A 12081-nucleotide genomic window follows, 5' to 3' on the forward strand; every position below is an offset into this window, starting at 1 on the left:
GTATTTTAGTTAGTTGAGAAGAAAGCTATCCTTGCATTGTTAACTAACTAACTAAACTAACTTCTCAAGGATATGCCAATTCAACCGTTGAACAAGGAGTGGGAAGGGAACGATATTTCTTTCCGTACCCTTCCCTTTGGAAATCGACAGCAGGAGAAGGTTTAAAACAACAAAATCAGTTGCTAGCTAATCAAACCAGTCAAGAGGTGACCAACATGGTGGCTGCGAGGTAATTTCGTCTGCTGCAAACATCTTGGTGTAAAAAAAGTGGATTAGTCTACAGCTGAAACTCTGACGATTAGTTCTGAAACACAGTGAAGTTTTTGCAGAAAGGGTCAGAATTGCACGAGGCGCTGAGGACGATTTCAGTTAGACAGACAGGTGATTTACTAGGCAAGGTAAACAACATTTCCAAAATCCTAGCTTAGCTCGAATACGTAAGCCTTTCCGTAAAACTGTACAGATGAAAATGCTTGACCTCGGCTATCTTTTACTGCCATTGAGATGCAATAACAGCGTAGCTTGTCGTCATAGATGTGTTTCCCATTTTGGTGTGTTTAAAGCCATCGCTCATAACATTGCGTCAGTTTCTTTTTCAAATCCTAATTTGTTGCTTGCCACAATTACTCAAGGATTAAGTATTCAAGTCAGCCTTTATTGTCAACAAATGTCACGTCCATTATAGTTTTAAGTTGCGTAACGCTATTTATTACCTCTGAATCGTATCTTAAGTTTCCTTGCAACTGGCAGTCGTTTTTTTTTTCAATCAGTGATTCTCTAAAAGACAATGTGTCGCCCGTTGCCAATTTAGTGTTCTTTTGCGCATTATGTACCAGGTGAGGGGTTCGAACCCTCGTCTCTAGTCAGAGACCAGATCTTAAGTCTGGCGCCTTAACCACTCGGCCAACCTGGTCATATAAAATACTCAAAATAATTGCTTAATAAACCTAAACGTATTCGAAAAAAAAGTGAATTCTCTAAAATCTATTCAGCCAACACCAAGTAATGCAAAGAAACTGACACATTCACGAGACAAAAATATTAGATCAACACAAATAAAACATCAATTATCTGTCTGTCAATACAACTCAGTAATCAATTAGCTGCTGTAATGCTTTAGAAAAGCGATTAGCCAGCAGCAGCAGCGCACACGACCAAACCTGCTGGTAGACATGCGATAGGTGTGCACTCGGGGGGGGTTACAACACCGTCACCATCCGCATCACCAGCACACTGAACAGTTGGTGCTGGATTAATTAGATTCGCCGTTTGTGTGATTGTTTGGTTAACAAACACAAATGAGGTCATAGTTGTTGTTGTGAGAGAAGTCAAAATGGATGTTGATACAGTTACTGATGTTGTAGGAACTGTTATGATCGACGTCGATGTTGACACAGACGTAGAAGTTGTCGTAGATGTTGTCAACGATGTGCTGGTAGATGTAGAAAATTGGTATCTATTTAGAAACCGTTTGTCTCTCAAATTATCCCCATCGTTCAGATGAGTTTCATCTTTAGACGAAGCTAATGCGTTCACATTTTTCTGTTCATCCTCAACAGGTAGATCCGATTCTGTTGATTGTTCTTCCACATCCAATGACGGAAGAGCTGTCGTCGTTAATCTGCAAAAAGGGGCGAAATAAAGTAAGATTTCCCTGTTTTTCTCAAAGATTTAATGCTGAATTTACTCGAGTGTTTCTGATGGAGCGATAATGAATTGTTCAGAATCGTTGATTTGACGTTTCTTGCGACCAGCAGGACATGCAACTGCTCCTAACACAACTTGGAACTGTGGAACACAACTAACTAGTGAAGCCAATAAGGTCAAAGTTGCTGTGTTGGACACGACAACTGTACTGGTACTGGTGGTGGAAGTGATGGATGTGCTGATTGTTGTGCTGGTTGATACGCTAACTAAAGTGCTGATCGAAGTAGCGAATATTGTGCTTAAAGAAGTACTAGTTGTGGTTGTTATGGTTGTAAATGTTTTATAGAAACGCTTGTCGGTATTGTAGTAGCCGTTGTAATTGAGGCCGTTGTTTCCCAAACCGCCTATTAAAAATCGTCCTTCATTATTCGGCGGAGAGAATCGATTACTTGTGAAGCCTCTGATTCTTGATTGGATATCGGGAAATTCGTTTTGGTCATCGTCGGTATGATTGCCACCATCCGTTGGTATGAAGCTAGGTTTAAAGTCTTCGTGCTGAAATAAGCCATTTTGACATCGTATTAATTTGCATAGATTGAATTAAAGAAAAATTTGCATTTGCTTACCGTGATGAATATTAGCGGTCGGTAATTGTTAGCAACGTGAGGGGACGTGTAAGGTGACACCCAAAATGCTCTCGAGTACGGCTGACGAAGGTAAAATTGTTGGGAGATGACCACCAACGCCAATAAAAGAAGAATTGCAATTTTCATCTAATTCAATGTCACAAAAATTTAATTTAGGGTTGATGGAACTTTGAAACTTGTAGTAATATGATATGCCAGCAGTACGAATTGTTAAATTGATGTTACAGATGTGTATACCTTGAAGAAATGTAGGATGGATTGTGGACACAGGTGATTCAGCGGCTCACCTCCAGAAGAACTGGTGCAATTCTGTACTGCCATTGAGGTACGACACGAGTATTTATATACTGACCATTTTTACGCTTGTAATTTATTCACTTTTCTTTTGTTCAGTCGCAGTAAGAAATAGTTTTAAGTTTATTTTTCAGTATTCTACTATTGGAAAGTCTTGCTAAACCGTGTGGCAATGAAATCACGTTTGACTCAGCAAAAAGGTAAGCTGCCAGGTGGGAAGGATGATTAATTGTCATCCTACTGTAATGCGGAACTGGTCAGCTGCATGGCATCGAATAGAAGTGCAACGAGCTTATTTTTAGGATCTTTCAGTATACAAATCCCATAATGGAACTTCTTAAAATGGTAGGCTGTTTCAAGGATTACCTGGGGAAAAAAAAATTGTGTAGTCGCAATGGTTGAGAATTAAAAGTTAGTAGTTGAAATGAAAATAGATATCCGATTCTCTTTTTCAATCCTTTTTCATTTCATACTTGCATTTATAAAAATGCGAGTAAAACTTGAGTTCTATAAATCGCATATCTCGTGTAAGAAAACGACTTAAGATTCCAAGGGTTACGTGGAACAGGTGCGTGACCTGTGACTTGTGTCAAAATGTGCGACGAATGTGCGCTTATTCGTCACTGGCCTTCCAGGATTTTGCATCGATGCAGATTTTTGATGAGGCTGAAAACTGGTATTTGAATTTTAACGTTTAAAACTGAAATTGATGCTTCTAATATTATATTTCACTAATAAACAGCAACCAGAATGCAAGGTGGAAAACTGCGGAATTGAAATGGTACGTAATCAACAAAGCCTGAGCAAAAAATGCAATTGGAAGCCAAGTTAGAAGAACAGAACAAGCTGAGGTACACACTACTTCTACATTGCTAACTACGGCAGCTTGAACTTCACCAACTCGTACGGTATTTACCAAAATCTTGTACGAATTTGAGTACAGCATCTAAATCAAAGGCGCGTTTTGGCGTCTACCTGGTTGAGTTGAACTCAACCATAAGGTTGACACCAAAATGGATTTTAGATCAACTCGGTTGGTCGAAGTCGGACTAACCAAGTTTACATTTCAGTTGACACCAAAATGAAAGTTGAGCCGAAGTCACGCCCACCACTTCATTATTCGGCGAAAACCACAATTTTCATAAAATATGGCAGTGGTGTCCCCTCTCCCCTTCTCTCTATCTTAGGTTGTCTGCTATGTGCTGTCAATATTTATTAATTTTATAATTTATACGCTGTCGATTCAGTGTGCCCGACTGATTACTGCATTAGGTTCGAAAGTTTTGTTACTTCTTTTATTTTCTTGTGCCTAATTTTACCCCTTCTATTTTTTTCCGCCAGTCTTCAAGAAAAAATGTGGACAAGGGAAAATGAAAAAAAAATAATAATAATAACGTCTGCTAGTTTTTTTTTATTATTCGTGAATGCTTTGTTGCCATATAACAATTGTATTTGGCAAAGAAAAAAGGGTTAGGTCGTCTCCTTCGGTTCTGGTTCTACCATGCTCTAGGACCATGGTAGAACTCGGCCATATAGACTGGCGGTTGAAGTTGAACCTCAACCAAGGGGGGAAATATCAGTTGTCGCCAAAACATTGGTTCAGTTCAACCAGGTTGACACAAAAATGCGGTTGATCGCAACTCAACCTCATTCCTGATCAACCAGGTAGACGCCAAAACGCGCCTCAAACTTCAATAACTTATTTGCATTTCTTGATGATGTCCGTGCCATGAACCAAGATGCTTAGCCAGCGACAGCGCAGACAACGAAGCCAGTTGGCAAACACGAAAGACAATTGATTGCGGGTACGGCTGCCACTGCGCCTGCGGCGGGTACGGCGGCTGCTGGAACACATTGAGCTACTGGAACTGGGGTTATCAGGTTAATTGTTTGCGTAATGGTCGAGTTGGCAAACAGGAACGAGCTCACTGTCGTCGTGGCAAATGCAGTCAAAGTGGTGATCGACTGGATCACTGATGTTACCGGAACTACTAAAGTGGAAGTCGACGTAGTTGTCGATGTCGACGTGAAGAAATAGTTCCTGTTAGCAAGGAAAAATCTTTTCTCTCTTATGGTTTTCTGTTCTTCTTCTGGCGCTTCATCGAGGTAAACTTCTGTTTTAGACGAACGTAAACTTCCAACAACTTGGTGCTCGTCGCTGGGTAGACCTAATTCTCTTATTTCTCTTAGTTGAGTCGATTCGGACGGAAGAGCCGTTGGTGTCACTCTGAAACAGGACAAACAAGTTTTTAATTTTAAAATCTAAAATCCAGAATGTTGATTTACTTTAGCGTTGCAGACGGATTGATGGCAAATTGAGGCTCGTTTTCGAAATCCTCGGTTGACCTCTTCTTCCGGCCACAAGGACCCGCTCCTGCCGCTACCTGGAACTGTGGAACGCATTTCACCACGGACGTTAGAGACAAAGTGGCTGTAGTAGTTATAACAGCCGTGCTGGTGCTGGTGGTGGACGTGGTCGATGTACTCATGACTGTGCTGGTCGATAAGGTAACTACAGTGCTTGTACTTGTAGTCGTCGTAGTGTAAGTATTCAAAAATGGGTAGCGCACGTTTCCATTGCCCGTGTAGCCATTGTTTCCGAAACTAGCACCAAGTAGAAACCGTTGCGCAGGTTCGTTATTGGACGATGACGACTTCTTATTACCGAAACCTCGGATTCTTGATTGAGTATCCGGAAATTCGTTCGTGTCATTTTGAATATCTTTGGAAACCGTGTCCAAGTTTTCAGGCTAAAAAAACAACAAAATAATTGTCCAGTCAAAGAGCAATTACATTTTTGACAATTTGAATTCAATCATTTACTATGGGCATTACTAGTGGCTGGTAATGACTGAGAAAATCTTGTGGCGGATAGGGCGATAGCCAAAACGTTCGAGAGTATGGCTGACGAAGGTAAAACTGTTGAGAAATGACCACCAGGGCCATCAAGAAGACTAACGCCAATTTCATCTAAAATTTACAATTTTTAATGAATTGAATTTTTCATAAACATCAAAGTTAACTATGACGTTTTTTGTTTTGTTTTTTACCTTGTGACAGGAAGGATGGAAATGGATCCGATTCAGCGCGAAAGAACTGCTGATGCGGTTCTGTTTCTGGAACAACTTGCGACCGGGCTTTTATACAACGACCAAATACTCTTCGGTGTTTCACTACCATCTTCGTGAAATGCCCGTGACATTTTACGAGAACGGACACTTTTTTTTTCAGGGCATCGTTTACTGCTATTTAAGCTGTATGGAAATTTCAATGTCACAGCAAATCTCGGTGATTATCAACTAGAAAGAAAAGCAGTTCATAAAAATACGTTTAACAAAAAAAGGTTTGTGAAATGTCAACATTTTGCTAATTTATCTTCCATATTTTCTGTTCTTTGCAGTTGTGTTCTTGTGACAGTTAAGCACCGTTGGGACTGGATATAAAAGAGCTGGCATGGACTATTTTCTAAACATTATGGTGACTATATAAAAATAGAATTAGCAATGTCTAAGTTGACACGTTTCAAATACGTGATTTAGCCAATAAAAACTGGAATTATCTTCCATAATTCTTCAAAGGGAGGACTACGACGCTTCGACATCCTTGCCACAGCATTTTGGCTTAAAACGACAGGACAAAACACAATTCACTTTGCATATTTTGGATTACTCAAACCATAAGCTTCCAAATCAACGAGAAGGACAAGGATTTGCTTGCTGATATTCCCTTAATCAGTGACAGAAACAGCCGGACCATTCATGTCGTCATGTTTCGCGTGCCCAATACGGCCCAGTCAGAATTCCGGTCCACCCTAACTACGGCAAGCTTTAACTACCAATCAACAATTCGGAGGGATTATTCCAGAATCTGCAAACGTAAGCCTTTTTAAACGATAAAAAGTGGCTTACGTCTGTAATTAGGTAATCTTTATTACTATACACTTATTTGCAAAGAAAATGAAATCGCACCTTGATGCCAATCTTTTGCGTTCTAATCATTTTTCTTTTTCTTTTGATGATGTGAATGACATGCAAATTATTTCCATATAGCCCTGCCCAGCAAAGTGCGTCCATTTATGCGAGGAAGCAACCATGACGCATTTTCCGCGTTCTATTTTCGTGGGCTGCATAATCCCACTAAGCCTGATTGGTTCCATCGTCATCTAAAATAATACGTCGTCGGTTCATCTCCTATCAAATCGGATTAGAAAATTGTGTAAAGGAAAAAGCGGTGTAGGCGTGCATTATGCGTGTAAATTTCGTGACTGTCTACGTATGTTGGCGAACGTTCGTGACCCTTAATGGGCTAAATGCTTGAATTTTGCCTAGTCGTAAAGCTGCATTGTGACGTTAGAATAATTTTAATGATTTCTTTCCTATGCCGAGCTTCAATGAAATCATTTTCCGCTTTTTTTTTTTCAAAGCGTTGGAAATGGGATTTGCTTTCTCAATGACAAACTTAACAAAAGAAAGGACATTGACCTACGTGGGTAGTGTCGCATATCCTTGTTTGAAATTTTTTTAAAGAAATATTATTATCGTGCAACAAAAGCATTTAAATCATGAGTCATTATAACACTTAATAAATTGTGTATTTTTTTTTTACTGGCTGGATCAGTTGTCAAACGCAGATTTTTCGTGACAGGATCGTCCATTTAAAAGGATTACGCACCTTGGGCGTAAATCACTCACGGTTGAATATAAATGCACTGCTCAACTGTATATTTATTAAATCTAATGTTTCTTTCTCGTGAAATTGAAATGTCAGTTGACTATTACCAAAAGCGAGGAAGTGGCAATCCATGAATTACTTACCTTTCCTTACGAGACTTTTTAAGGGAAGGGTGCGGTAGAGATTGTACCCCGTCCTTCTCCGCGTTTTGCACCTTTCCTACTCTTTTTTTTTCAACGTCTTGCTGAAAAGAAAAGAAAAAAAGGGGGGAGAGGGGGAGCTAAAATAATTCAGTTTTTATCCAACAAATATCTCTGTCATCGAACTACTTCGAAGGAGAACAGTCGAGACCTGAATTATTCCACTCCATAGAATTTCAAGTTCCATTTCTAAAGTCGCATCCAAGAACGCAAGTTTAAAATTAAATCTTGTTAAATTTGGTTTTTTCATTGCCAATTAAAAATTGTTGTTTGGTCTCTCAATATGCAACTTAAATGTTTCGTTTTTACTTTGTAAATCAATAATTTCCATGTGCTATATTAGAGAACGAATTATTTCTTTAACAGCTTATACTAAATAATGCAAAAGTCGATGCCCTTTAGATTTAGCTTTAAAGGTTAAACCTAAGGCTTTTCGCTTTCAGCCACTCTCGTGCGAACATGACAGGTTTCTCGTCATGTTGTGTAACGGTTTCAGCGATTATCGCTTTCAATAAGGAACATCGTTATAGGATTTTATTTTTCTTAGAAATTTAGAAACAGCCATAATCGTAGATTTAATAAAGAGTACACTGGTTAGAAAACTAAATTGAAGAACAAAAATGTTTAATTAGCATTCGTCAAACACCTCTTTGTCAGGTTTGTCGACTGTCGTTTTTGACATGACAATTGTAGTCGTTTTCACATCGTCAGACTCTGTACAGCTCTGTCTTTTAGGGAAATGTTTAGATCCCCTCAAATCTGGCAATTTGACACCAACGTGTTTCTGCAAAATAATTTGTTAAATATTTAATTAACAATGACTCGACACAACTACAAGATTAACTTAATCTGAAATTGTATTCACCTTTTTAGATAAAGTTGGAGTCGATCTCGCAGAACTTGATTCATTTAAATGTGCCGGCAAACCGTTGGGTTGTTTTGCTCCGTGAATCTTTAAGTAAGCAGGGAAAAATGCATTTAATTAACTCGAATGACGTGATTTTCCTACAGGGAAACGCACCGATTGATGGCGGATAAAATTTGCATTTCCGGTTCTATCCGACCAACTCGAATTGCTCATAACAGATGATTGATTGCTCATGACGTCATCACTGTCAACGGCTTTGGTGTCAGCACTCCATCCGTCGCAAACCATGAGCCGGAGCACGTGACCGGCTCTCCGGAAGGCTTCGATGGCTTCACGTCGCGTTACACCAATCACGTTAGTTCCGTTGACTTCTAGCAAGCGCATTCCAACCTTAATCCCGTCAAATTCATAGTTTTTTTAAATAATGACATTAAAGCCGTCGATGCATTAGGATTACCTTTACTCGGCCGTCTCTAGCGATAGCGCCACCGCGATGGACTTTGGATACAAATATACCGGAATCGTATTTTTTGCCGCAGTAACTATCCTGTTCCAGCACTCCGCCGATAATTTTGATGCCAAACTGTTCGTCATCTTTCCGCTGGACGAGAATCTCTTCGAGACCATCCGGCTGCGGATCGTGACGTACCGTTAGAATGATCTGCTGGGTGGGTTGAGAGAGAGTACGAATCACTTCGTGGTGGGTCCAATCTGAAACTTCATTTCCATTGATCTTTAAAAGCCGATCGCCAATTCTTAATCGTCCTGAACGACCAGCTGTCCCGTGCGGTATAACTCGTGAAATGAAAATTCCGGGCTCATCCACGCCGAACGGAATGCAAGATGAATCTTTTCCGCCAGCGATTCGCAATCCAAGACGCGCTCCCATATCTTTGCGGATGACTACATCCTGGAACAAACAAAACGTCGGAATGCGACAGCGCAATTTTTCAATGATGCGTGTTCATAACAGCCGTGTTAAACAGCGTAAAAAGAAAAAAAAAAAATGAAGGAAGTTGTTAAAACCTCTGTAATAACGGGCCGCTGGCCTTTCTGGTTGGTCGTAACTCGCGTAACGACCGTTTCAGTTAAAGTGTTTTTCGTGATGCTTTCCCTGAAACGGCCCAACTCTGTCGGAGGCGGTGGGAATCGAAGCTCGTTAAGTTTGAGATCATTCGGATCGGCGGGTTTCATAGCGAAATTCATTGAAGCTGATGATGAACGACGAGGCGGATCCGGTGGCGACGGCGATGGTGACGGATATCTTGGATGTTGTCTCACTGGCGTTGCCATGGGAGCGCTTCTACGTGAAGAGGATTTCAAACTGCTTTTTAAAGGCATCGCTGCTCGTGGTGTTGGGTTGTGATTGATCTGAGTGTAGTTACTTTGAAAAAGAATTCGATTAACTTAACATTTCTTTTTTATTGTTCTCCAATAAATGAGACTTACGTTTGCCAGGGTTCTGAATGATGAGACATGCTACTACGTAACGTACTTCTACGTGTGGCATTGAATTGTTCTTGCTCGTTTTCCGAATCAAACATTTCCGGATAATTTGCTGACGGATCGCGTTCTAATTCTAATTGGACGTAAGGTTTGGATCGACTAAGTAAAGTTACCACTTCTTTATGATGGGATTTTTCCACATCTAACCCATTAATCTGAATTTTAAAAATGTTGCATGTCATTAATCTAATTTTTTTTAATTGATTATGAACCGATACCGATAGTATACGATCTCCGACCATAAGCATTCCACTTCTATCCGCCACTCCATCTTTGATTATTCCCGAAATGTAAACACCCTGAGTTAAAAAGAAAATCTATTGAGTTAAGGAAACAGTCGAAAACGAATTATTGGACATACTTCTGAGTGAGCATGGCCGTCTCTGGTGGACACGATAAATCCTAGCCCAGTCACTTCATCGCGTTCAAGTCTGACGGTGAATCGATTTGTATCCTCCTCTTCTGATTCATCATCAACCCAAGTTGCCGCAGGTCGGGAGGAACGAAATCTTTGTGATGGTGTTGGCGAAGGATAGTTATCTGTGTGATCAGGTGTTGCGTAAATGTGCTCCGTCGGGAAAGACGTAATGGAAGGTAATTGAGGTATGTGCGATGGATTTAGGTGGACAACGGATGGATTACAAGCGAAACAGTACGGATGGAAATGAACACCAGTAGAATCCAGGTGAGGCGTATGCTGTAGTGCTCTGGAAGAGTAAGGAGTTATACTTGAAGGTTCAATTTGATGAGAAGTTGACATCCGTCGAAGTGGAGGTGTTCTCGGTCTCAGATAGCCGGTCTCTTCCATCGGAGTCGGTGGATAAATATCGTCCGCTCTTTGCGAATAAGAACGTCGTCGCATTTGCGGGTCTGGAGTTCTACTTCTGCCATTCTCCTCTCGTCGTGCGGAGTTGAGCTGATAACTCGATCTTGAACGGATAAGTGGAGCCATGTTTGTTGCTAACGGCACGGCGGATTCGACTAGTCGAGAGATTTTGCGTAGCACTCGAACGTACAAATCTCCGCCAGAGTTTCTCAACAAATCGACTGCTTGATGGTGTTCCAGATCCGAGCAATAAACTCCATTAATCGATATGATTTCATCGTCTAACTTGAGCCCAGCCTCGTCGGCTGCTCCTCCGGGCACAAGTTTGGCAACGAAAATGCCCTCTTCTCTGCCACGGTAGGGAAATGATCCTCCTCCGCCCGCCACTGTCAATCCTAAACCGTGCTGGCGATTCCATTTGCGACGTTCCACCCGCAACTCGTGCACCTCTTCCTCTTGAAGTTCGACGTATGACCTTCTTCGTTGTTGCGAAGAACTTGCCCTGAATTTCAGAATAACCACATCGGTAAAAACAAAAACAATGCTACCGCTATTTTGTGTGTGAAAATTATTGTGAACTACCTGGGCAGCCTTCTCGACATTCTTGCACCGCGGAATAACGAAACTAGAATAGAAATAGTTTGCTGCAATACTACGCGTCCCCCGCCCTGGGAATAACGAATGCCCTCGTAACACTTATCAATGGTAAATACCAAGTGTAACAGAACGTTGCCCTAGACGATAAGCAGTGTCGCGTGGCATATCTGTTAGATAAGGTCGTATACTGATTATGACTCATATCGTATAGGTGTACCTTAACACTTGGGAGGGCTGTGTGTACAATGGCGTTTAAAACAAGAAATCTTATCAGTTTGGGTAAATTTGAAAGAGGGGAGGTGAAAACTGTACTACAGGCGTTGCGTACATGTTGATTCCGGCTTTGTGTGTAGCAATTTCGAAATTTTAAAATTTTTCTCGTAAGATTTGCTGACATTCCACAACACTTGAGTGGGTGTTCGTACCACAGTAATAAATGAATAAAAATGAAAAAAATAAATGTGACTGTGCATGTGTCGGCGTGCTTATTTGGGGAATGTATCCTCAAAAGTTCAGTGGGGGCCATTTTTCCTCCTTGCTTTTCAGAGGACAATTACATGTTTCCTCATTACAGCCTCATAAGTATGAAGCTATTGCCATTTCTTTCTCTGTCTGGTGCCAACGTACGACTATATGGATTTTTCACACACCATTTCCTCTAAATAACTGTACATATTGCACACGTAGGAAATTATTTCTTTAAAAATAAATAATAAATGCATTCATGGCAGTTAAATTTAGCTGGCCTTAAACGTGACAGCCTCGAACTTTTTCTCCTCCTACGTTTCGCCTTGCACTGAGCTGTTGTTTGCGAGAGTTTTCACT

At 40.7% G+C, this 12081-nt stretch overlaps 3 protein-coding genes, 2 long non-coding RNA genes and 1 other non-coding gene across 7 annotated transcripts; 2 read left to right on the forward strand and 4 right to left on the reverse strand.

Moving 5' to 3' along the window:
• Window positions 1–830: 830 nt before the first annotated feature.
• Trnal-uaa lies at window positions 831–913 on the reverse strand. The gene has a single exon. It is a non-coding gene; the product is annotated as a tRNA-Leu (tRNA).
• Window positions 914–969: 56 nt separating this feature from the next.
• Window positions 970–2674, reverse strand: LOC116921258 (serine-rich adhesin for platelets). The gene is made up of 4 exons (XM_032927526.2): window positions 2532–2674; window positions 2274–2420; window positions 1688–2202; window positions 970–1621 (listed from the first exon to the last, which is right to left on the reverse strand). Exons 1-4 carry the CDS (start codon window positions 2613–2615, stop codon window positions 1129–1131), a joined length of 1239 nt encoding a protein of 412 aa, XP_032783417.2. The 5' UTR covers window positions 2616–2674; the 3' UTR covers window positions 970–1128.
• LOC123471516 lies at window positions 2416–3466 on the forward strand. Its single transcript, XR_006646096.1, has 3 exons — window positions 2416–2619; window positions 2688–3264; window positions 3331–3466. It is a non-coding gene; the product is annotated as an uncharacterized LOC123471516 (long non-coding RNA).
• LOC116933812 (endochitinase A) lies at window positions 3295–5759 on the reverse strand. 2 transcript variants are annotated; one of them, XM_045172994.1, is made up of 5 exons: window positions 5639–5759; window positions 5424–5558; window positions 4875–5338; window positions 4278–4815; window positions 3295–3544 (listed from the first exon to the last, which is right to left on the reverse strand). In XM_045172994.1, the coding sequence occupies exons 2-4, from the start codon at window positions 5556–5558 to the stop codon at window positions 4332–4334; spliced, it is 1083 nt and encodes a 360-aa protein (XP_045028929.1). In that variant the 5' UTR covers window positions 5639–5759; the 3' UTR covers window positions 3295–3544; window positions 4278–4331. The 2 variants fall into 2 exon arrangements, with proteins under 2 accessions (XP_045028929.1, XP_045028928.1); XM_045172993.1 differs by having other exon boundaries at window positions 5412–5558.
• LOC116921264 lies at window positions 4568–7486 on the forward strand. Its single transcript, XR_006646095.1, has 5 exons — window positions 4568–4694; window positions 4779–5931; window positions 5989–6065; window positions 6167–6508; window positions 6638–7486. It is a non-coding gene; the product is annotated as an uncharacterized LOC116921264 (long non-coding RNA).
• Window positions 7487–7979: 493 nt separating this feature from the next.
• Window positions 7980–11998, reverse strand: LOC116921252 (protein lap4). The gene is made up of 9 exons (XM_032927521.2): window positions 11242–11998; window positions 10195–11161; window positions 10052–10132; window positions 9777–9988; window positions 9354–9711; window positions 8785–9237; window positions 8481–8717; window positions 8325–8411; window positions 7980–8243 (listed from the first exon to the last, which is right to left on the reverse strand). The coding sequence occupies exons 1-9, from the start codon at window positions 11259–11261 to the stop codon at window positions 8088–8090; spliced, it is 2571 nt and encodes an 856-aa protein (XP_032783412.2). The 5' UTR covers window positions 11262–11998; the 3' UTR covers window positions 7980–8087.
• Window positions 11999–12081: the final 83 nt, after the last annotated feature.

The sequence above is a fragment of the Daphnia magna genome, linkage group LG4 (genome assembly GCF_020631705.1).
Source record: "Daphnia magna isolate NIES linkage group LG4, ASM2063170v1.1, whole genome shotgun sequence".
Taxonomy (NCBI): domain Eukaryota; kingdom Metazoa; phylum Arthropoda; class Branchiopoda; order Diplostraca; family Daphniidae; genus Daphnia; species Daphnia magna.

What these genes read in the sequence shown, in the direction of transcription:
- LOC116921258 (XM_032927526.2), bottom strand. Translation starts at nt 2,615, where the DNA reads ATGGCAGTACAGAATTGCACCAGTTCTTCTGGAGGTGAGCCGCTGAAT. An exon ending in GACCGCTAATATTCATCACG is followed by an intron (nt 2,203 to 2,273) that starts GTAAGCAAATGC and finishes GGCTTATTTCAG; the next exon opens with CACGAAGACTTTAAACCTAG. An exon ending in GCTCCATCAGAAACACTCGA is followed by an intron (nt 1,622 to 1,687) that starts GTAAATTCAGCA and finishes CCCTTTTTGCAG; the next exon opens with ATTAACGACGACAGCTCTTC.
- LOC116933812 (XM_045172993.1), bottom strand. Translation starts at nt 5,558, where the DNA reads ATGAAATTGGCGTTAGTCTTCTTGATGGCCCTGGTGGTCATTTCTCAA. An exon ending in AGCCACTAGTAATGCCCATA is followed by an intron (nt 5,339 to 5,411) that starts GTAAATGATTGA and finishes TTGTTTTTTTAG; the next exon opens with CCTGAAAACTTGGACACGGT. An exon ending in AATCCGTCTGCAACGCTAAA is followed by an intron (nt 4,816 to 4,874) that starts GTAAATCAACAT and finishes GTCCTGTTTCAG; the next exon opens with AGTGACACCAACGGCTCTTC.
- LOC116921252 (XM_032927521.2), bottom strand. Translation starts at nt 11,261, where the DNA reads ATGTCGAGAAGGCTGCCCAG. An exon ending in TCGGAGATCGTATACTATCG is followed by an intron (nt 9,989 to 10,051) that starts GTATCGGTTCAT and finishes TTTAAAATTCAG; the next exon opens with ATTAATGGGTTAGATGTGGA. An exon ending in AGCGGCCCGTTATTACAGAG is followed by an intron (nt 9,238 to 9,353) that starts GTTTTAACAACT and finishes TGTTTGTTCCAG; the next exon opens with GATGTAGTCATCCGCAAAGA.